The 25,893-nt window shown below is 31.0% G+C and overlaps 1 protein-coding gene across 1 annotated transcript in view; it reads right to left on the reverse strand.

Moving 5' to 3' along the window:
* Window positions 1-21,668, reverse strand: part of BckdhA (Branched chain keto acid dehydrogenase E1 subunit alpha) — a 485,456-nt gene extending 463,788 nt beyond the window's left edge. The window contains exons 1-2 of the mRNA XM_089595682.1: window positions 21,540-21,668; window positions 1,915-2,110 (exon numbers count right to left, since the gene is read on the reverse strand). Coding sequence (XP_089451808.1) covers window positions 1,915-2,110; window positions 21,540-21,656 — 313 coding nt within the window. The 5' untranslated portion in view covers window positions 21,657-21,668. The remainder of the gene's footprint in view (window positions 1-1,914; window positions 2,111-21,539) is intronic.
* Between the last annotated feature and the right edge of the window lie 4,225 nt (window positions 21,669-25,893).

The raw sequence follows: 25,893 nt of genomic DNA on the forward strand, positions 1-25,893 counted from the left end.
TTATATTTCAGAAACCATCTCTCTTTCTGTTTTATACTTTCATTGAATAGTTAATTTTTTTGTGTTGCTCGATACACAATTACACATTTTTTTTCAAAAAATAACGCTATGCTTACAATGTAAAAAAATAACTGCAATAAGGAAACAAATTAATTAAAAAGTTTTCTATCCTAATTTCGAAAACAAGCTTTTAGATTCAAATACGAAATAGAAAATAATAATGCTTAAAATTGACACGAAGTTAGCATAATAATTTTTCTATCACATTTTTCCACATCATGAGAATTTATAACATTACGTTTCATTAATGAATGATTGCAACACTTGCAACTATATGTTTACCAAGAAAAAAAAAATACGATAAATGTGGTCAAGGGCTTGTAAACACACCGCAACGTTATAATAACAATTTTGTAAACTAAAATTATTACTATCAACTTTCAAAAGACTATAAAACAATGTGACAAATTAATTATTCACACACTTGTACTTCAACAAAGTACGCAAACCTAATGAGAAATTCAAACCTGTAAAAAATTTATAATGAGAGAGTCAACCTACAACGCTACCATGTTTTTTTTTTCTTTGTTTAATGTCAAAAAAAACTTTTATGAGAATCCAGGTAAAATATGTTTATGTACGATACGCTTTAAATGCAGTGTACACAGAATAAAAATTTTTGTATCTGGTGTGCATACTATATGGGCAAGCACCAGGCCCGAGTTACAAAATTGTGACACGGGCAGACCGAGGCAGGCTAAACGAAGGCCACTACCCTTCAGAAAAGCTACCTGTTGACAGGTACTTATAGTCACTCTCTTCAAAAACGTTATCTCTCTTGGTCGTCGTGGCATTGAGAAGGAGCACAGAAGATCGAGTCAGCAGGCGTCCCTGCTGATCAAGACAGAGAGCCATCCAACGCGGATTGTCACCTTGCTAACCTAGCTCCGGTATTGAGTGCTCCCTTTGCAGGACAAAAAAACCACACCAGAAAGTCCCTCAAAAAACGCTGGGAAGGGCAAACCCGCTCAAAATGCCACAATAGCAGTAACTATAACAACAAATTTTAGGGAAAATGCATCACGCGTGCTGACAGGCCCAAACTTATCTTACTAAAACTCACGTCTGTTCTCCCGTTTTCTTCCTTTTCCTCCTGTCCTATGCTCCCCCTTGGTCTCTTTTTTCTACTCACTCAGCCTACCTGAGATGGCTTGACAATATCTCACCGTGATAAGTTATAGTTATAAATATGTGTGTTCATGTAAGAGAAGTATATAAAAATGAAAAATCCTGTTACAGTGCCATAAAATATTTTGATTGTTGAAAACACCAGGAGCAAGTGAAATATCTTGTATTCATTGCCGAACTGAAATGCAAGACTTGAAACACCTACAGTGAACTTTTTAGTCTTTTAAATACTTTGAGAAACTTTTTTAATGTAAACAGAATTTTATTTTACAATAAATTAAAGTTATAATTTCTCTTTAATTTGTATTATTTGAATGTTTCTCAACCATATACAAACTCCATTATCTTACTAGAGTTAACTGACTTAGTTGCGCTGTATTATGTGCTAAATTTTGATGGTAAAATTGACTGTTTAAACGTATTTATTATTTCTCAAAAACTTTATAATTTATTATTTATAATATAACTTATTAGTTTATAAATAATCTTATGTTATGTAATAAAGTTATATGTTAATTTTTCATCTTGTTTTTATAAGATTGGACAAAACATCATATTGTACAGGTAAGTTTAATTTCTGCAAACGATAAATAACTCAAGATTAACGAATACAGTTTATTAACACACTATAAAAACAGTTAGAAAAATTTAAAATACGCGTTAAAATACGTCGTAAATCTTAAAAAAAAAAAAAAATATGTGAGTAACAACAACCATGCCACTAACCACTTTCCCTGTATTGTGCATATACTAAATCATCTGGCAATAATGCTGCTGCAGATCCTATTTGCACTGCTTCCTCACCAATGTTTGTCATATAAAATGAAATTCGACCTTGCCTTTGACATTCGTAAAGTATTGTATCCATGACGCTCAACGAAAGCATAGTCTTATAAATGTCAACTAAGAGATCTTCATGAAACTGAAAACAAGCAGTAAATAAAAAACTTTTTAGCTAATAAATGTGTATATAATACATAGATAGTAAGAAGAAATGGCACAAGCGTAAGTTGAAGATGGATAAAATTTCCTAGCAAATGCAGTGTGAGTTAATGTACCGAAAATGTTTGTTCATTCCAGAATGGTGTTTATACTTAAATGATGTAGTGTTTTTTGTTGAGCTCCTAAAATTTACTGTTCTAAAACGTATAAATCTTTAACGACAATAGAAATCTTAAGCTTTTTTTATGATTCTTCTATAACTTATCTGCAATTCTTATGTCCCCTTCCTCCGTTTCGCAAAGAAGTATCGCTGTAAGCATTATCAGAACTTGATTGTAAAATTTATTCACAGTACATACAACGCATATATAAATTAAAGTAATGATAATATAGGTTGTTAGAAGCAGTAGATAAAAATTAAGTTGCATGTATTAATGATTTTATGATAATTAAGAATAAGTTATTTTTGTTAGACTTTAGGCAACACAATAAGAATTTATATTAAAATATTTAAAAAAAAAAAAAAGAAGCTGTAACAATTAAATAAGCTTTTTAAGTTAAAGTAAGCAAGACTCTGATTTTTTAAATAACTAATTAACAACACAAGGCATAACACTGTAATTTTTAAATTATGGTAGGAATTATACGGGAAAAAAGTGAGCTGAAATAAAAATTGACAATTAAATTAACTAATTGTATACAAACTAAATGTATTTCTAGTATATACAGTCTACCATAATTTTTTTTACAACAGACTCCCCCTACTTAAAGATGGTGTCTTTCTAACTTTTTCTGAAAGTAATTTTTACCGAAAATTTAAATTCAATTTATTCAGCTTGAAAAAAATTTGCCACAAACGAGGGTCAATTAAGCAATTATCACATAAAGTTTATCCTAGAATATATGTCATTATTAGTTGAACTATTATATGCAAAATCTATGTATTGATTCAGCTCTATGTGTTACTTTCTGATTATGTAACTTGCTAGGATAGTAAATACGAGTGATCTGTCGGGAGTGAGAGAAAAAGTAAAAAGTAATTAAAAGGCATGTTATTTTATTTTTATATTAAATATAACAACGTCCCACTGACTGAGTATGTCAGCCTTATTAGGCTAAGAATAAGATGACGACAAGATTCATAGGTTTTTGCAACGACAGCAACAAGCAACCTGAAAAAGTATTAAATATCTCACGAAAAAAACATTGCTGTCATACTGTAGTTAATTGACACAAATAAGGGAGCCTCAACACTAGCAATTGTTATTCATCAAATAAAGTAGGTAAAATGATAAAGAAGTTTTAGTGTTTTCGCAGGCAATAGTACAACAAAGATTGTGTTAGTATGCAGCTACTACTAAGTCACGACATAAAATTATTTAAAGTTTGTTACAACATTATCTTCAGGTCATTTTATTTCGCCTTATAATAATGCAGGGCCATATTTATTAGTAAATTTGGGTGTAAGACAGGACTCTTAACATTTTTTTTTTTCGAACTCATCCAAACGTACAAGATCATTTAATATTTTGTTGATAAAAGTCTAACAAATTGTATACATAAATAAGACTTTACCTATCTATGCACTTTGCATACCAACCCCTCATAGACATCAGCCAATAGCAATATTTCATACACTTTCGCTGCCATTGTCATGCTTTTTGAAATTATCTGCTACATGATTGATTAATAAATCAAAGCAAAGTGTTGTAACAAATTTTCAAACAATTGAAGCTTAGTATTTTGATGTATAAGCAATGTAATATGTATGTGGCATTCTTTTTCGACGTGAGATTGCATGCCACCCAAAAATAAAAAAGTTAACAGAAGTCAATAGATGATTTAAATTTAAAGTAAAACCCTTCACTTAAAATATCAAGTGGCAAAATTCGTAAGTCTTATATGGCAGTACCAATATGGCTGCCAAAAACAGAGGACATGACTTCCAAACTAAAAATTGATTAATTTTTCTTCTCCATAACGCTTCTGGAGCTGAAATTAAATTTATTCAGTTAAACTTTTAATTACGGGTTTACAGTAAAACTTTATTTATTACTACATATAATAACAATATTATATCACCACAAGTATAATTAACGAGCGCTTACCTCAAAAATTAGCTAAAACAAAGATTCTAAGCTGTTAGGAGTCCACTGAGTGTTCTGAAAGACGAGTAAAAAATTACCATTGCACCATCATTATAATATATTTTAACAATTGCTGAAGCTTTGACCACATGTAATATAACGAATTCTAATATCACATATATAGCAAAAAAAATCATTCTACGCAGTTATGAGTCTACCAGGTGTTCCTTACAACTGAAAATAAGATTATGTTTATGCCATTATTATTATCTAACGTCACAACAGTCAAATATTATACTTCAAATACAATCGAGCAACGCTATTCTCAAGAATTCAACAAATAAACTGATTAAACATGGGGATTCCACAATTATTGTTTATTTTAAAAAATTGTTTGATCGTACGAATCCGGAACATTTGTGATTTTGTGCAAAAAATAAATAAAATTCTTTGATCTAACGAGCAAAAAGATCTGAAAAAAGTGGTTCCACGTTCCAAAAATCAATTTCTTAATTTTTAAATACTAGCTGGTTATTGAATACTCAGATTCTGTGGCAAAATAAGACATTGGATTTTTAAATACTTTTAAGGAAAAAAAGAGATAAATATTATAACGAGCGCACCAACATAAAATCGTAACTATGTGTTACTTTGCCACACGGGGTATTTTATTAAAACGCATCACTGTTAATATTTTATCAAAAAATCCTCGAATCTTCAGCTGACCATAGAAGAGATTTTAAGCTTAATTCTTCTCAAAATTTAAAGAACACAATTTGTTTGGTAATTTCTGAAATAAATTTATAGTTTTCGAAACAATAAAGGAATAAGGTTTGGTTTTTATGATTATTCTTATCAAAATCAAGTGGATTTTATATTTAAAATTTAAGCATTGTACAAAAACTGTACAAGACCTTCTTATTAAAATTTGATATTAAATCTTATCTTGTAATAGAAATTTTGTGTTTTTAATTGAAAAAAATTTGCGAACAGTAAGGCGAAAACCTGGGCCCAGTGGATACTGGACCATTGAATTATTTATGCCCCCCCGAGCCCAATAACTTTTGTATAGGTCAGGTTTTAATAAGAGGCCCTCCTGATAAAATAGTAATTGTTATGCGCTAAAACAGTATACTTCTTACATTTTACTCATATTTTTTGGATGTGTAATATTTTTTAAATATAATTTTTATTAAGAGCACTATAAATTTTTTAAATATATCTTATCTGTATTTGTCATTGTAAAAAGCCAGGAACTAATAAGAACTAACAATTTCTTATCCAACAAAGATTGCCAAAACTGACCTCATACTGCTGCAATATCTTATGCTGTAAGCATCGTGTCAGTCATTTAATGCTACTATATTATATTATGATGAATTTTAGTAACAGCATACGTATATAGCTGAAGACGCCAGAAATTCATCTTTTTTTAATTATTAGCTCATATTGGTTGCTGTAATATAACAATATAATTAGAATCATAAATTTAAATAGGACATTAGTTTGGTATAACAGTTATATAGTACTTATGACTTGATTAGTTTAATAATTTAACTTTATGATAAAAGAATATTTAGTGGACCTTATAAACTGTGTATGTAAAGAACTTTTTTTTTTTATAATAACTATAGCACCATTAATATAGGTATAAAACAAAGTTAATGATCAAAATTTAAAATAGTAAATGGTGATTCGTAGAGAAGTTTTGTATTGTAAGTGTAAAAATTACGATTTTTCGTGACCTAAATACATTCTGTACGTATATCGGTATTTTAACCATTTTGGTATAGATGATCATAAGAGAAAAATTTAAGATCTTTATCTAGAAATTTGAAGGAAAATTTCCTCTTCTTCCTCTTACTATTAATATTTGCAGTTATTGTCGTAAACAGGCTTGTACCAATGAATAAAGTTTAGTGCTTCCTGAGTTGGTTAATGATAAGGATCAATGCAACGCTGACGTCTCTGATTCAATACAAAATTTTGACAAGGATAATGTAGTTTGCTTAGATATTACCATGACACGATCTGAGAAATCGAATTTAGAGCAACGTTTTTGGAAATCAAAGAGATATTTTGAAATTTACTAATAAATCATCCACAAAAAAATTAGTATTATTAAGGTAGCTTCTCAGCTAGCTTGATCATGGTCAGTGAAAAAATTGCAACAAAGTTTGGATGCAGCTGAGCCCTCACAAAAAATTTCAAAGACTGACGAGAAAGTGTATTGTCTTACTTATATATAAAGTATAATGACTAAAACCATTGTCATCGTTAACCGCCAAAACTACTTAACTGATCTAGGTAAAATATTACGTACTGATTCTTGACACTTTCTGGATAATTTAAGCATAGTTCTTATCCTCAAGAAATTTATATCAATAGTAATAAATAAACTTAAAGTTTTGTAAAAATACGCTAGCTTTTTACTTCAGTTCAGTAGGATCTGCTTGGTGGTGTAGAAGTTAAAGTGAAGCTACCTGCAATAGAATGAAGTAAATCCTGTTAATATATCCCTAAGCAAAGTACCAAATGCCACAGTCAACCATCGGCAGTGCATAAAACGTAGAGCTGAAAGTCATGCAGCTTTTCAGTCATGCAATTGCAATTTCGGCTACCAACAATACTGTTTTCTAATGGACAAGCGACTTACGTAGAACTCTATCTCGAACCTCCACGATTGACGAGTACCACCAATAAAAAAGTGTTCCTAATGCTAACTTCAACAGCAAAATACCACAAGACATATCTAGCCAGAGTATAATGTGCTCTAGTATTTTGGAATTTCATAGGCATTCTTCCAATCGTCCTGAGGCTACCACAGCAGATTTTGCTACTACAGCAAGCCAGGGAAAAGAACTCTAAGGAATTCAGGTAGCCACAACAGCCTCCTTCTTAGTGGTCATCCTAACAGCGTACCCACAAAGACAGTATCATTCAGGCCTTTTTTTCTAACTAACACTAAGCGGTTTATTATGCAGGAAACGACTTGAAGATAAGATATCAGTGGTATACCGTCCTCCAGCACACTCTTTGTAAACAGGGACTTCAAAAGTAAGAGTCAAGCTACATACAGCCAGCTCTGTCATCAAAATTAATTATAGGGAATAGCTGGAAGTTACCCACTGGCCGTTTTTAGGGTCAGTATAAGAACTTACGTTCCTTACTTTACCATCAATATCATCGGTTCTTTGAAACGCCACCTAAAGATTAACTTTCTTGCTAAAAAATACATTTTTACTACCATATCTAGCAACAATGTGTCGATTTAAAGAGTAAATAAATCCGATCACTATTAAACCAAGTCAGTCATTCACTGGCAGACGTCAGAAGCGAAGTCGTTCGTCGCAAGGCTAGGAATCCCACTGACTGACAACCCTATATTACCCTCTCGACTATAATCACTTAACGAGGAATCACTGATCCTCTGTGAGGTCTGCGCTGGGCGAACCTAACAGCTACGATGGAAAAAGAAATCTTTGCAAACGGGAGAGTCTCCAACAGGCAAGCATCACGAACCCATCTCTCCACCTTAGATCACCGAAACAACTAAGTCTGAAAAAAAATGATTAAGACAGTAACGTCTTTGACGTAATACCAGAAAACGTTGGAAAAGAGCTTCAAAACTAGCTTCATAGCTTTAGATGTTGTAGTTTTAGAGGTGGTTTAGAGGCAGTCACGTTTGCCGGGAACTTCAGTCAAGAAAGAATTTAGTTAAGAAGTTTACTGGTCCTTTTTAGGGCTGTCAGACGTCAAACTCTGACTAGTTTCGTATCTTGCTAACAAATATATTAGAACTCAACAAAGTTGACGAAAAACAGTTTGTAGGGCTAACAAAAGTCTTAACCATGCCAAAAGACGCGAGAGGACGAACTGGAAGGAAAACTTCAAATGCATGTAATGTGTCCACTTTGGTAGAATGTGTATTTGCATTTTTTTAGAGATAAACAATGTTCAGATTAAGCTCTAGGACTTTGTTGCTCTGATTATAAAGTCGTGAGATTAAGACAAAATATTTTTTAATACATATTTTTGTGAATTTTGAACCGTTACAGCTTTAAAAATGGTCCTTTTTGTAGATTACTCGGGAGAAAGTGCAAATCAACGGCCATTGTGGGCCAACGATTATTTTATGGCAAAGGGATCTTATAGTATTTTTTAGCATAATTATACTTTTTTTACTTTTTACAGCTTATCATTTGACCAAGTTAACTGAGTGGATTAAAAAAAAATATTTTCTTCGACCTCGGCCGTTTTTGAGGGTCAGGTGTGCCCTCAGTAGGAAAAGTAGGATTTACCATATATGCACTATCACTCCACAGCTACCTTACGTCCGCTTAGCCCCAGAGACGATAACACTTATCCGACGAAAACTACTGTTCAATAAGAAGATTTTCATTCTAAGATGCGTTAGGAATAGATTGAAAAAGAAAACATTTCAAAACTGAAAATATTTCACATCACATATTAACACACGACGATGATTTATTTAATGGGTCTCCGGTGAAGCCAAGACGGAGGGCTGCTGGTGTATACATAGTTATTTAACAAGAACAAGAATTACTAAAGAATCAACCACTTTAGTTACAAATTTTAACATTAATGCCGAGAGTAGTAAGATAATGCCTGGCAAGCGAGATGTTATATCAGTTAAAACTGATTGAAGCCTTAAATTACTTCAAAAAAAACTTGAACAAGAAGATTATTAGGACTGTACAAAGAATGTTTTTCCAAGAGCTTAGTTAGTTTAAGTTATTTTGCTAAACTTTGACCTCAACATTGTGTTTTAGCAGGCTCAAGTAGCATACATGCTCTATGCGTTTCTACCATCCATAACAATTGTAAGCTTCTTTTGAATGCAATAAATATTCAAGAGCTAACATATACTTCTGGCACTTAAATTCATAACATTAAAGACTCCTTAAAGCTGACGAATTTATATTACCATCAAAAAATACAATCTGACTGAGTGTGAAGTATTACCATCGGTACACTAAGCAATTATTGGGGTATTATCTGCTCAAGTATGTGCATACAACCCACTAAGTGCCCTCACAGCTGTAACCTCAGTCACTTGTACAGCAGCTGTAGGAGTCAGGGAGGGATAGCGCTAGAGAGTTAGGAAACAGTAACTTATAGTATAATGAAATAACTGACCCTCTAGTAATTTATGTTGTAAAAGCTCTGTTCTTCAGTGCACAGCCATAACTTATAAAGCAAGAGCGAATACACATGCGTTTATTGGGTAAAGTGTATACATGCAGTGTATTGATCAAGATTGCATGATTTTTAAATAACATTTATATCAACAATTAATAATAAACATCTTATTGTACCGACAAAAACTCAAAAGAGATCAAAAATTTTTACAGTAATTACGACTTGCGTGAAGAACTACTGCATCGTATTACCAGTAAGTTATATTTTTAAAATTGAGAACCTGCAAACTGATGTTTGTATTTCATTAACGGTTTTTTCAAAGTAAAAAGGTCGTAACAGTAACAAAATTGGTTCTAATATGTGCAATGTAAGGCCTTTCATGCAATGCAGTTTTACTTTTTTAAGCACTTGTTAGTTTGAAGGCTAGTTATGAAATTCATAGAGAGATTAGTTTTAGAATCTCTTTTGTTACTAGCTTTGTAGTTACAAAAGTAATATTAGATTTAAGTTTTCTTTATATTCCTGCCTTGATGGTCCTGTGAACTATTAGAAGAGCGAAATTCTTTTGTGGGAGCTAGAACAGCAGCTTTAGTCAGTATTACTGTTATATTTTAACCAATAGATTTGTAAGTGCTTAATCAACTTGTATATCTAGACAAAACTACGCAATAGTTTTTTTAAGCTATATACATGATATCTAATGCTGTATAAGCTGGTGAAAAGAAATTGTATGTACATACTTAATCAGACCCTTGAATAGCAAAAAGCTGGATGCAGCTATTTTTTTCCTTGTGCTTTCCTTTAGAAAGCTGTGTTGATGCATATTGAAGGGATGACTATATTGCTTGTTATAATTTAATTAGTCTTAGAATGTATTAATATAATGTTTTTTGAGTCATAACACAATTTTTATTCAAAATAAAACTTCTTACAAATGATAATTTATTTATTGAACTTAATGAGCACAATTTAAAGCGGGTAGATGTTTACTATTAAGTTTTTATGTATTTGTTGAATTCATATTCTAAGATCCTATGGTAAGCAGAGTACAGCAAATATCAACGAGACTATAATACTGTTTGTTAGTACTATACTACTATAATAATATAATATACTACTATCAAATTTTAAAAATTTTTTGTAAATAACTCATGCAATATCCTCTATTACGTGTACTTATTGCAATAAAAATAATCCTACTTGTACAATATGAAAAAAGAATTTCATGGCCCAATCAAAAGTGTCACTGTTGCCTTATATTATATCTCTGGCTCAACGAGCAAATCACAAGACTCATACAGCTGCTGTCCAAGTTCACTACAACTACTTACCACACTATTTTTGTCTATGATCCCCAGCGACTCCGAGAAAAAAACAGTGGATTTATTGTTAATGCTTTTAAGGCTGGGGCTAGTCATTCGTACTTGAAGTACGATTTCTTTAAAATTTTTGATTGTTCATTCGTTATATAAGAATGGCTTAACCGTAATCCTTTTCATAGCTGTAAGGGACATCTGACGGACTTAAAACCATGTAAAATCGTTTTGTTTACCATACTATTGAGGTCAGGATTTTTAAATATAACTTATGGTGAGAGCTCTGACTGTTATTAAAATAATTTATGATAATAGTGTAGTGATAATATTTTCACTAGATTCCAAGAACATCTAGTGAACTCATAGCAGCTAAAATCGCTATTTTAGTCATTTTTTAACGTAACGGTTAGTGAATTATGCCTGTGGTTGCATAGTAAGTTGTGATCTTGTTTAATCATAAAAACTATACCTGAGAAAATCTTATTCTGGTATTAACAGGCGTTTTAAAGCACAAAAGTTAATGAATTTTTTATTTCAGAGCCATGTCCATTGGTTTGGCAGCCATTTTTCTACCACCACATTGGATTCATAAATTTTACCACTTAACACTTGAGATAAAGGGTTTTACCTTAAATTTTGACAACCTTCTTACCTCTATTAAATATTTCCATTTTTGGGCCGTGTGGGATCTGACGCCGAAAAAGAGTGGCCCATATAAATATTCCCAAATTGTTATTATTTTTTGAATGAGAGTTAAGTTTATAAATTTATATAAATAAAATAAGACTCTGTCTTTTTGACCCTCATTGCGGCTTAGCCTACTTTTTGTCAAGACTCCCCTCTGCCCCTCACAGCCTTGTTGGGCTTCTGGATACCCTCAGAACTCTGAGAGAATCCCACTAACCTTTACGGACTCTATCGCCTGCCGACACATATATATGCATGCATATTATTCTATTTTAAAATCTATTTCGTTAGCAAACTACGATAACACATAAAAATTTTAAAATATGCTCATACTTATATGGATGTGTACTAATAGACATTGTATGCTAGTAATATACGTATTAACAACATGGTAAATAAATGTTGATGACGTTTCCGTTATTTTTACATTAAATTCTTCTTAACACGACACCTTATCAACCTTCACTGATCTCGTGAATATTTAATTTTTTAGTTTCGAGTGAATATTTTCCTATATTTCTTACAATCCCTGATATGCAAGTAGATAAACTTTATACCTACAAATAATCAATAACTTATTTATATATACAACTAAAAGAGAGATTTTCAATAAATTCATATTAGTTCTGTGTTAATTGAGATGCAAGTATAAAGTTTTTCATGTGCTACGCATTTTGTTGGTAATAATGGTGATAATTGATATAAACTATTTTAATTCTCTATTTGTCTTTTTATGACATGATACTGATACGTACGTTTATTTAAATAACACTTTGTTACATAACTGTACAAACCAGGCAAGTATTGCTTTGTCAAGAAGGCTCATTCTTCGAAGTTAACTTACAGAACTAGCCAAAAATATTTATGATTGTATTGGACGTATACATGCTCACCAGGATGTTTTGTCATAAATTGTGTAACAAGTTGAGTACGGAGAAATTAAACTAGACTTTATTTTTTAAGGTTAAAAAATAAAAAAAAACATATTTATGAAGCTTACAGCAGTCAATTTTCTCATAAACCGTTTTCAACTCCCTATCAGGATTTCTTAAAAAAAGAGAAAATTCTTTATACCGCGTATATCATTAAATATGGAAGAAAAATAGGATGGGAAAATGCTTCCCATACAAGCATAGAAGGAATATTAGAATCTGGAAGAACTATGAAAACGGAAAATACAAGAAACAGGATCTTACTATTCCATGGAGAAACAAGAAGTAGTTAATTTTAAATAAATACATTTTCGATGTTAATATATTTTTTACCACCTAAATAAGTAAGAAATAGCCAGTATTAGTAGATATTGGTGCGTGAAGTGTGGAGAGGACAAGGTCTTACTAATATGTGTGTGTATGTGTGTGTGTGTTTATGCTTTAAAATATTTATTGAAGTACTTAAAAAAGTATGTTTCAAATTTTTGACAAATTTGGACATGCCTTTATAATACGATTAATTTTTTCTAATGACGTTGTTGCTAATTATTTATGAGAACTTAATAAATTCTTGATGGGACTAATATGAGGCCCTGATTATGAAAAACCTTACGCTTATTACAATGGATTGTATAGTGTTAATAATTACATAACCAATAATTTAAGTTATTTAAAAAAAAATATAATTTCATGATAAAAGTTTACTACCATCACTTTTTTTTTTAAGTATGTTTTAAAAAACATTTTAAATGTGTTAATCATGATTAAAATAAAATACTTCCAAATTCTCATGAATGGTTATTAATAATATCAGAAGGAATTCAAAACTGTATTTAAAGGGAATGCTAAGTGCTTGTGGAGACTTCATATCATTCGTTATACGTCCCTAAAACGGCATTATTTAGATACTAATAAAAATAACTTACGATCGCACCCAAAACAATTGACAAGCGTAGTAAACAGGAGATGATCACACAAAGTGATCAAAGACTGCTTAGTTGACCTTAGACAACCTCGGAAATGTTCACACAATCCTGGAGGCAGAGGAAAATTGCATGGGTAGGCTTGCTCTTGTAGACGCAAATCATAAAAGACTATTTTATTGACTTTGGCCAACCTTGAAAATAACTGGATAAGCGTAGGGGCCTAGGAAGTTGCGTGGCTAGCATATTTTAATTAAGGATAGATTGTATAAAAAGTCGCATAGGAGGACATCCCTTTCACCCTCCACCCTCACAAATAATGAAAGACTGTTAGGCGGACTTCCACCAATCACTGAAATATTCAAATAAATTAGATCACATAGGAGGATAACGTGGATGGCATTTTCCTCTCATTCTCTACTTTTGCAAATTGCCAATTCTTGTAGATGGTGGTGACAGTAGGAATAACGGTGAAAAAACTTTATAGTATAAAAATATACAGACTATGAGAAGACTATAAATTTTTTGGACTATTATTACTAAGGGCATTAATGCAACAGATGGCATTTTTAACAATATCACCAGTAAACTGTTATATTAATTGGCTGAAATCTTATGATTTGGTATGTGCAAAGCAAATATTTAAATATGTACTGACGTACACCACGAAACAATGCAAAATTTACAAAACCACTGAAGTAGAACTCTTACAGGCTTCCACTTATCTATGGAATAAAATTTACGTTGTCCACAATTAAAGAGCAACGATCAGAAGTTTAATCAGGAATAAAACCATGTTTCAAAATTAACCATAATAAATATGGAACAAAGAAAATTTTCATCATAATTATGTACAAATAAATAGTTTATCAATATTCTTACAAAATGTATATTTAGTTATCTTACTTAAGCTTTAATAGTGTGAAGAAAAACATGTTTTTTTTTTAAATGCAATACAAGCAGATGAAAAAAAAATAATACAAGTACTTCTGAAGCTAAAATTAAGATGAAATATCTTTGAGGTTAAAAATTTTTTATTCTGATTGTAATTAATAGACAGATATATAATTAATATTTTTGAGTTAAAAATTTCGCAAGCACAGATCACCAGCAAAACTTAAGTCAAATCACTTTTTCAATTTCCTCTTCTTGTTCTTCAATTACAATAGCTACAATATCCTAGATAATATCAGGTGAAACTGCACAATCAAACCCAAATGGTTTTATTTTATTGCTTTCGACATTACACCTGAATTGACTTACTCCCTAATCATATAATGCTGAGTTCGGAGGATTCAACTTTATTGATTAACGTAAATGATGCGCAATATTCTTGCTCTAGTGATTTAAAATGCAGTGGTATAGTTGATGAATGAAATAACTGTAAGCTTTTAAAAATATTTTCTATTTGAATATTAAAGTTTTAAAATAATATGTCTTGCATCATTAACACTTCTACAATTTGGTACGACATACTCAAAATTAGCCAACTATTTAGGTGACGACTTTTGCAAAGCACTTTTAGGATTTAACGCTTTTACAGAGTTGGACAACATTCGTTCTTTTTACAGAGTAGGAAAGCTTAAGCCTCTTGACGTTAAAAAAAATATCGATATGGAACAACTTTTTTGAAGTTTAACAACTCCAGATGATATTTGTAACAAAGAAAAACTGATTTGTCTACAGAAATTTACATGCTCTCTGTACGGGTTATTAAATTATAGCAGTATCAATGATCTAAGACTTATATTATTTATAAAGTCTTACAGTAAAACAAAAAATATTTTTTAAAGATGTAGAGCTATTTAATTAAATAGGTATAGTACCATGTTCTGAATCACTAAAGAAAAAATATTTTACACCGTTTATTGAAACTAATGTCATTGCATGCTACAAATTTAACGTTGTATAGTTTAGAATTAAGTTAATGCTGGTAGATCGTGAAAGGCTATAAAATAAGTCCACTTTGACTTGATTATGCAGCTCCACCTTTGACCGACCATGATATTATAGCCATTAAGGTTACAGAACAAGAAAGAGAGGAGTTTACAAATAATTTTAACTTCAGTTTCAGTCATAATTTATGTTCACAAAACTTTGAACTACATGCATGTGCTTTTTTATTTATTAAAATAAAAACTATATAGTTTTTAACAACACAAATATTCAGTCTCGATTAGGATCTCAGAAGTACTGTTATTGTGTAGTTTTTTGAATCCACGTGATATTGACTATAGATATACAAATGCATTTTTTACCACTTATTTAGCTGGTGTAAAATAAATAAATTTCTGTACTATGAAAATAATATTTGTCCATTTATTTGTACACAATTATAAAAAGAAACTTTGTTTGTTTATTGTTCGTCGGACTCAATAACGTTTTTTGTCAGTACATTTACTCTCGCCCATTGATTTTCCAGTGTAAACAATGTTTACGTGTTTTCCACGCTTGATAAGTAAAAACCTGCAAGAATTTTACTTTATTGATTTCGTGAGTATTTAATTGTCTTAAGGTGTACATTGGTACATACTTCGTAAATTTTGTCGATAATAACAAATCATAGCGTTCAACTTAAACAATGTAATTGTTTTCTGTTTTTATTCTCACAATACACCCACCTTTTGATTTAAACGCTCAGCAGTTGTAGTCTGACAAATTGTTGGTTGCCTTTTAGTCTATTACATATCAGAGCTTTATTGTTAAGAAAATTGTTTTATACCTATAAAAAACGTATAAGTAGCCCCCTTTGTCACAAGGCAATAGTGTTCTTACAGATGTTCTTTTAACCAACCTGGTCATACCCGAGCACATTTTTCTATAATAGCAAGCCAGGAAAAACAATCTGGAAGAGTTCAGGTAATCACATCAACTGAAAATTTTATCAGCTTCCTCCTCAGTGGTTCGTCCCAACGGCATACCTACAGAGGAGATATTCTCCAGGCCCACTGCCCTGACCAACGGTGGATGGTTGGTTATTCGGGAAACGACCCAAAGGCAATACATTCTTTGGCCAGTGGCGTACCTCCCTGTAGCACATTCTCTGCACGCATAGACCGATAGTCCTGCATTACCCACTTGACTGTACAAGGTCTGCGCTGAGTGAACCTTACAATAAAGCTACAAAGAAGAATGAAACTAAAACAATTGTAGGAGTCTCCTGCAGTCAAGTATCATGAACTAATCTGCTTCCTTCGGATCACCAAAACGACTGAGCTCTATAAATAAGAAGATATTTTAGACACAAGCGTCCCCAGAGTAACGCCAGGAAGCGTTGGCAAAAAGCTATTCAACTAGCTCTAACGCTTCAGACATTCTAGTTTTCCTCCCGATCATTCTAGTCCTACAACATCAGGCCCAAGAAGTTCACCGTCCGATAGAAACTTTCGTCAAAAAAGAGCTTTGCTCACTGGTCCTTTTGAGGGCAGCAAATGTTGAACTACTTTACCAACAAATAAATTACAATCTTGAAAAATTGACAAAAAACAGCCTTTCAGAAAGATTGAACCATGCCTATGGTAACAAGAAACCAACTTGGAAGGAAAACTTCATATGTTTATATTTGCAGGTGTCAGAAAACTGACGTGGAACATTTATCAAGATTAAAACAACAGCGTTAAAATCGACAAATAAAGAATCCATCACGTGAGAGACCATCTTTTTATTATAATTTCGATGGCAGTCTTAAAGGAGCTTCTGCGACTACCACTGAGATCAAATTGAAAAAAAAAGAAAATTTGCTTTGCGACAAACATATGTATCTAAAAATTATCATGCAATCTTTAATAAAGAATTAAAAAAATGATTTTTTTGTCTATAATTTCACTTGCTACGAAAAAAAAACTTTTTTTTTGATCCGTCCAGTGCAAACAGGTATAGCCGTGTGTCGTTCGATATAGCAGTAACTGTGTATATGTCTTGTTTGTGTATCGCCTTTCTGCTTTACCTTGTGTATATAGTGTTTGTACCTGTATCTTGTAAAAATTATATAAGACTCAAAGTTAATATAACTGTATTTTCTTAATTACACACTTTTTCATTATAATAACAGGTTCAAACTGAAGTTCAAACTAAAGTTCAAACTTTAGTTGTTAAAACACATACGAATTTTAACTTTTTTAAATCCCGCGCGACAAAGTGAGTCAGTATGTCTGCTACCCACATAACTTCATGAGCTTCTGGACATGACTATTTATTTATTTTTATCACAAATTTATCGCTAAATTATAACATTACCCTCAACTTTATATGTTGCACATAAAAGATGAAGGCTTCATCTACAAAACATATATACTCATTTTTCTGGAACAGTTTATTTTGGCTTATTATAAAGTTAGAAAAACTCTTCCTTTATGCAACCCCTAAAATATGCATGCCAACAGTTACAACTTCGAGCTCAAATATCTCAACGATTTGATCCGTATGAAGTGTAAGAAAGGTCACTTGTGGATTTAGCGAATTTTCTTCTCTTAGAAATGGTATTTCTCTTTTTTGGGGATTAACATGAAGGAGCCCTCTTAAATCTTCTAGATATTTGAATAGGTAAGATAATATGTATTTGTATTCATTCAGGTGATTTATGCTCCAGTAATTTGATGATTTGAAAATTAGCAATGATAATGGTAAATAAACTGCTTGGATTACGAATAAACAAGCTTTTAATAAGATGTTTTTAATTTGAGAAGGGTCAAAAATCGATGTATAACCTTATACTGAAAGCATTTAACATTATGTGTTAACAAACAACAGTATTTTATTCAGTGAGTATTAGGTAAGAGTAAGACGACGGGGCTGCTAATTTTTGGAATAATCATAAGACCTATTTTACAGAAAATTTAATTTTTGATTTATAAAATTTTGCTCTTTCACACATAACTCTCATTTTTGCTGTAAAGGACAAGTTTTGTAAATAGTTCAATTAACCTACACTTAAAAACATTAATTATATACAAAAACAGAGAACATAGTGAGATTCGTTTTTTTTGAATGGTCAAACCACTCACGAAAAGCATGAAAAAAGAGCTTGAAGGGGGTGAGAATTTATCATTATCATTCTTTAAATTATAAAATTCTTAAAAATAAGTTATTGTTTTAAGAGTTAAAAAATAAATTTTGTAATGGATCAAGATTTTTTTACAAGTTCTTTGAGTACAAAATATTGTATGACTAAATGATGTTATTTTTATGTTAAAAAATGGATTTACACAAGTAAAACAAAAAAACTCTACTTTCCTGCTTATAAATTTTGAACAATAAATTTGTTTTTAAGAAAACTTTGTAACTTAACAAGATTTTAATGGACAATTACCTGATTGTTATTCTAAATTTTTTTAAATATTACATTTTTTCTATTATATATATGCTTTCAAATGAATTAAATATTTTAAATTTTTATGTTCTGAAGAACAAAGGGTAAAAGAATTGATTTCTTCATAACTTTATCTAACAAAATTCGATGGTTTAAAAAAAACAGCTCTTTTCAAAAATTAAAATGATTTTTTTCTTGATTTACCTACATTTGCTACAAAATTTTTAAAAGAAAATTATAACAAGTACAGTAATTTATGCATTATTGTTATCTTTTTTATCGGTCTACACAGAATTAACACTTTTCACGTACTAATGCTAACTCAAATTTTTATTTTGCATATAATCAGTATGTCTATAATACTGCAGAAGTAATAAAAAAGATGTCACATGAGCCCAATATTTAGTTAACACCATAAATATCAGCTCTCAAAAAAATCTAACCATGGACATCTTAACTTCTTATATTTTTGAAAAATGCTTGGCAAGGCTTGATTCTTTTGTCGTGCAACTTCCTTTTGTATCAAGGTTTCTATGAAAACGTTTTTTTTTTTCCGACACATTTAGAATATACTTTAATTTTAATTATAAGGCAAACCTAACCTTGCTATTATATAAAAGACCGTGTTAGACAATCAATATTTCATAATTTTTTTCTCGACAATTTCCTGTGGTAAGACATCTGAAAAAATTCATATGCACTCCTAATATGCTTAAATATGACATACATTTTTCTGGCATATTTCTCCGTTTTTAACTTCCCTCCCAAACCTCCTTCAGTTAAAATAACGTAGCATACAATAAATGCTGCCTTTAATTTTTTTTGACACCTCATATTCATTTGTTACAATTCTTAATAAAGTATAAAATCTTTGCTACTTAAAAAAACAAATCATCTTTTTTTGACACCTCATATTCATTTGTTACAATTCTTACTGAAGTATAAAATCTTTGCTACTTAATAAAACAAATCATCTATAAATGTTTTGTTTTCCCACGAAATATAATTATTTTAATGTCAAGTGATATAATACCTTACGTAGTAATAAACCTAACAAATCCATATGCATGAATAAGATCTTATAACTCTAGCTCAAAATCTTTATGTGTATGTATGTAAAATAAAAAATTTTTTTTGTACACATACATTTTTTTCTAAAATTTAGTAATTTACTATTACAGTAAGACATAACATAAGTAACTGCAGAGCCTTATTAAAAAAGACCTCTAATTTTTCTTGGCTTACACGTTCTTTTGTTGTATCGTTACATATTTAAATAATGTTATATATAATACGCGGAATATGCATGAATTGTTACATTTTATACGATAATATTATTTTTAATTTAAAAAATGCATGCTTTTAAAGAGTTTTTATGAAGCTTTAAGGACGAAAGTGGTCTTTTTTTTGTGAATTTCTTTCTTGACCATGAAAATATGATCAAAAAATTAAACAACATTTCTTTTTCTTTAAAGTCGTTCAAAAATGATAATTTTGACCTCTAACAAAATTAGTTTTGACCTTTTAAAGTGGAAGAGTTTTATAGGAGCCTGTACTACGATGGCTCCTTTTTTATATTTTTTATTGTAAATCGTACATTTTTTTTAAGAGAGGGTTTACCCCTAATTTTTCCAAATAGAAGAAAAAAAATACATTAACAACGCTTTCTACATCAGACAAAAATCACTTTGTGCAAAGTATTATAATGCATACTAGAGAATATCATGAAAGAAATTAAATTAAGGGACCAAAAATTCATTAAACTTTAAAAAAAAGTCCATACTTTCGCCATAAGGACGAAGACCAGCAGCGCTCCAGCGGATTTTTCTCATTCTATCATTTTATCTAGTACTTATACTATTAAGAAATCAAAACAAGTTATATTGATTGTTGACTAGTATTATACTTAAACCTTGCATTACATATGGCGAAAAAATACTTTAAAACTTTTATGAACTCCTAATGTGAGAAGGTTTCAGTATATATTTGGTCTTAGGTTTGCATTAATTATTACATAGTTGAATATCAATATCCCTTATTTGATTACGTTAAAGTACAAGTACTATATCAGTGCCATACAAGAAGTAAACTGCTTTGGAAAAAAAAATCATGACCGTTTTCATACTATGATTTTAGACTTAACAAGGCTCTGAAATGATAAAACAGAATCAATAAAATATATAGTAAATTCATACAATCTTTAGAAATTTCTTTAAAAATATGAATTAAATTTATCAAACTTACATAAGTTCTTTTAGTTTTGTTTGAAGATTATTGTAAGGGGGTTTTACTTATAATTAAGTTGAAATTTCACGTTCATGCTTTATAAAAGCTGCTATTGAATTGATATCGTAAAAAAAGACATAAAACACAAAATTTCGAAATCTAAAGACATTTGGTACGAAAGCATAAAAAATTTATTGAAATTAGCAAATACGCTATATTTTTATGTTTATAACACTGATTGCTAAGTCAATTTATTCAATGCAGTATTCAAGATGCCTACATTCAGTTTTTAAAGAACATTAAATGCCAGTTAAACTACAAGCCATTTATGATGAAACCTCTGTGTCACAACGAATTCATTTAAGTTTTTTCCCAATATTAACGGATATATATACCATATCTTTAGATATGGTAGAGAAATAAGGAATATATATATAACAGTTAGTAAATATTATCAGCAGCTGAAAAAATTTTATCTAAACTTCAGATTTTCCTTTATAAAAAGATATGTGCTAACAAGCAGAAAAAAAAGACATTTCATTTCATGGATTTGTACGACAATAATCAAACAATTTTGAAAGCTCTTCTAACTCGAAGTAAACATCTCATTCTTAGTCTATACAGCACACTATTACAATCTGAACGTGTGATAAGTATTATCATATCATTACACGTAGTGATTACGGAACGTTTTGAAAAACATTAATAAATATTTTTTTTAAATGCATGGAGAATTAATATATTTATCATAAAACAAATTATTATACTTGTAATTTATCAATAGTAACGTGATCCGTTTTGGAACCATTTAGAATTCTATAAACTGGTAATTGAGTAAATTGATGTTTACCAACAAAAGGTATTTTATCCATACTATTTTCCATGGAATATCCTTCTGCATGCTGTAAAAAAAATTTCAACCATAAGAGCTACGTTAACAGAAGTAAACTTTGTTAAGAGCAACTTACAAATCTTAAAAACGTAATAGGAAGCTTTAGTAATTTTTTTACAAAACAGTATTTCTTACTTATCAATGCAAACATTGAAAGTCAAGTTAGTATATCAATGTCAATGCTAAACCGCGAGGAAAAAGATGAAGTTTGTGACTTAAACAGTTTTTCTTTTTAAAAAAAAGAACTAAATACTTCGATGTTAGAAAAACTCAATCAAATAAATCAGGAGATTTTTGCTGAACTAAATAAGTATCAAAGTTTGTAAGAAATAGTCTAACTTAAAGCTGAGCAGTGCTACAGAGCAAGTCCTAGGAGAACAAAAGGCATTTACAAATTAGTCTACCAAATTGAAGTATGCTCTTGCAATGTGCACTAAAAAATAAGTTTTTGTTATTGATTTTTAATATTTCTCTCTTATTTCGACATATTTCTTGCATGACTAAGAACGTGTGAGAACAAATCAAAACTTATGGAAAGTCAGGATCTTGTTTTTTAAGGTTATCATAATGAGGATATTATTCGTTTTCCTTTCTGAAATCATGAAAACGTACTTTGATTCGTATGGGCAAACTTTGCGCCCACAAATCAGTTTATGCCCTATAATATAATAGAATTAGCTTTAAAAAATAATTTTGCTAATAGCGCGTAAAAAATTATAGTTATTTAGTTTTTTAACAAATCTAAATAGCCTTAGACTTCAAACTGTGTCAGTTAACGGCCCAAAGAAGATGATAAATGAGGTCAAAAATAGTTTTTCGCGTCTAGGAAAAAACTGAAGAGTCGTACAAAAAGTTGTACTGTTGAAAAAGATGCGCAATTTCAAGACGAAGAAAATGAGTTTGAGTGGAATAAGATTGGCCCAGCTGTTTTATTGCAATTTGCCAAAAAGTGCTCTTTTGAACCGTTTTTTCTTAAATCTTTAACTGACGGTTATTTCAATATTAGGACTTGAAAATTAAATTCCAGATAGATCTTGTTCCTCTTACCATCCACACTAAATATGAAGAAGATCGGTTGTAAACTTTTTGCAAACTACTGCAAGACGCAAAAAATGGTCCCCCGGCAAGAAAGTTGGACGTGGCTGGTTTTTCAATATATTACCATTTTTCAAACAGCGTTGTACTCGTTAAAAGTTACTCTACAACCTTTCAAAACGTAAATCTGTTTGAAATTTTGGAAGTACGTGAAAAATTGATGTCAAAAACTGGATATATTCCGTGGATGTGGTGGCGTAGCGAGACCACCATAGGCCATGCCCCCTCTCCGCATCATAGCTCCAGAGTTTGAGAGCGGTTCGCCGTGCCACCGCATCCATGGATCCCCATCCCCTTTCTTACTGTTTGCGCATGCAGCAGGTATAGCTTTAAATTATACAAATATTACTATACATACACACGTATACACGTAGTCAGAGACATACACACGTAGTCAGAGACAACAAAGTGCGTGTGTCGAGCGGCTGAAGATATTTCATAATCACTCCCAATCGTCTGTCCTTATACAATTTTAGTATATCTAAAATTTTATTAGCATCGCTTAGTTTAGTGTGTATGTGACTTGATGTGAAACATCTATTGGCGCGCTTGGGGGTTCAACTGACGCGATGACGGGACCTGTGCGATGGCACAATTTCCGGTTAAACTTTGCTCGGCTTGGCTCAGCTCAGCTCAGCTCGGCTCTCTGTCTGTTTTTCTATGCGCTTACTGCTGCCTCTCTCGTTTATAAAATGTTTTACTCGTATTATTATAGCTGTACAAAAAGTATATAATAATAAACTATTGTACATGTATTGTATATATTTAATATGCATACACATATGCATGTATGTATACTAAACATTATATATTTCGTATGTATAAATAAAACTTTCAAATTATCCTAACTCTGAGAATCGAACTACATCTTTAGAATTGGTAGTCGGGGAACTTACCAATTGTGTTATGCAGCACACCAATCCAATCTTTGTTTTTATCATTTATATACACCAGCCAAGAAACTTCTAAATTAGAAAATTAATCTATAATTTTTTATTTTTTATACTATATATAATTAAGACTGCCAATTCGAAAAGAAATAGTTATGACTATTTTTAAGTGGTCTATTTATGTCAAAGTTGTGTAAAATTGTGTTTTGAAGTTAGTTTTGCTTATATCTTTTAACAGTTTTGATGTACAGAAAAAATAAGAATACCAGCGTACACGCCTTACAAGGCGACAAAATTTTCTATCAGTAAACACTTTTTTATTTTGTTTTGACAAGTGCGAAATGAAAAGAAAAAAAATGAAACAGGCATTTTGGCAGTACCTGTAAAAGTAAGTGAAACAGAGAGAGCTATTGATCGTCTGCTATCGGGCTCACCTCTCTCTCTCTCTCTCTCTCTCTCTCTCTCTCTCTTTCTCTAGTGTTCTCATATAGGTAGGCCTTTTTTTATTGCTTTCTTAAATATTTTGTCCTTGGAGAAAGTAATTAATAAATATTAGAATTAGTATCATTTTTTCATCATTTTTTAAAAATTTCTTCTCTGTGAATAGGACTATCTTAACATATCAATATTTGATTATAATGCAAAATTTTTCTAGATTCTTCCAATTGTGTTTATTCAAACTTTATCTTAACTCGTCTTTAGTAAAGAGCCAACTCAACTAAATTTGCGCACGTGCGCAACTACGCACAGTAAACAGGTATCCGAATTCAAAAAAAGACAGAGAGACAGAGAAAGTAATACATAGGAACTTTTGTTGAGCTAAGGTATGTACCTTTGTACATGTTAGTAGTATAGAGACTTTTTACCATCTATTACTGCTCCCTTTCGTTCTTGTTGTTTGTATGTTAATAAACAAAAAAAATTATAAATATAATTTGCTTTTTTTAGATCTATAATATTTACTGATCAAAATACATATGTATAAATTAACTGTCTTTTTAATATAAATATATAAAAATATAAAACGAAGACTGTTTCGAGTCAAAAAAGTAAATCTTTTTCTGACCTTAATCGTTTTTGAGAGGCTCATGTGCGCTTGGTAAAAGAAATCGGATGAGCCGCATAAGCACCATTGCTCTGTGGCTGCCTTACGTCCCTCGGGCCCTGTTTCGCTGGTCCCTTGGGAAGCAAAATAGCCCTAGAGACGATGGAACTCATCTGATGAAGACTACTATTTTTATTATAGATAATCAAATACTACCAAGTTCAATAACATATTCTTTAATACTTCACATCTGTCATGGATTCCAAAACCCACTCCTGGCTTTTTAGAGTTACACTTTTATAAGCGCGTTCTGCCCTACGTAGTAAATCCCCGATTTCAAATTGGTGATCTTGAGAAAAAGTGTGACGAAAGTGGATTTTGCTTGATTCTCCCCCTTTACCTTACCCCTATGAATGTACTTCCGGTTTCCCTACACCACCCAACATCCAAAATCATCGCACCACACCACACGTTTTGAATTTGCCTTATTTTTCTCTTTTAACAAATTTCTAAATAAATAAAAAAAAAAAAAAAAACAATTTCCAAAGAGATTTAAACCACCGTTCTCGTACACACTTAGCGAGCCTCTTACTCACTCTGCTATGAGTGTGCCCGACAATGGAAAATCGATTACTATATTTTATCTTACAGTTCACAACATATTTTCAATATTAATTGTGGATTCGTTCATCTGGTTTTATTTTACATGAAATAAATAAGTTATTTATTGAAATAGGTTTCTTTCTAAAATTTGGAACATTCATTTATTTATTTTTAATTTGTTACTTTTAAGATGAATAAATTATTGCAAGTAATCGAATTTATCTACTTTCCCATCCAGTTCGAGATCGCCAAAGCAACTCGATTTTTTGAAGTTAAAACTCCAGATTTGTAGAAAAGTTGCCATCCGTAGCAATTGAAAAAAAAGTGCTACCTCGACCAGGATTTAAATCTGCAACTCTTTTCTTGCCGGCAAAGGGCGTTGCCAATTTCGCCTTCAAAGTTTCGACGACTCCTCTCCTCTACCTTAGCAATCTTGAACTGGACGGGAAAGTCGATAAGTCCAATTACTCGCGTTAATACTAACACATCGATAAAAAAAAAATTAGTTTCTAATATTCTTATATACAATAAATAAATTATTGTTTATACAATTTTTTAAAACTTTTTGGAATTATAATAAATAAAGAAAAAAAACA

This window comes from Copidosoma floridanum, unplaced genomic scaffold (assembly GCF_036245765.1).
Source record: "Copidosoma floridanum isolate Cflo_tuat_1 unplaced genomic scaffold, Cflo_Japanese_pri ptg000027l, whole genome shotgun sequence".
In the NCBI taxonomy this organism is placed as follows: Eukaryota; Metazoa; Arthropoda; class Insecta; order Hymenoptera; family Encyrtidae; genus Copidosoma; species Copidosoma floridanum.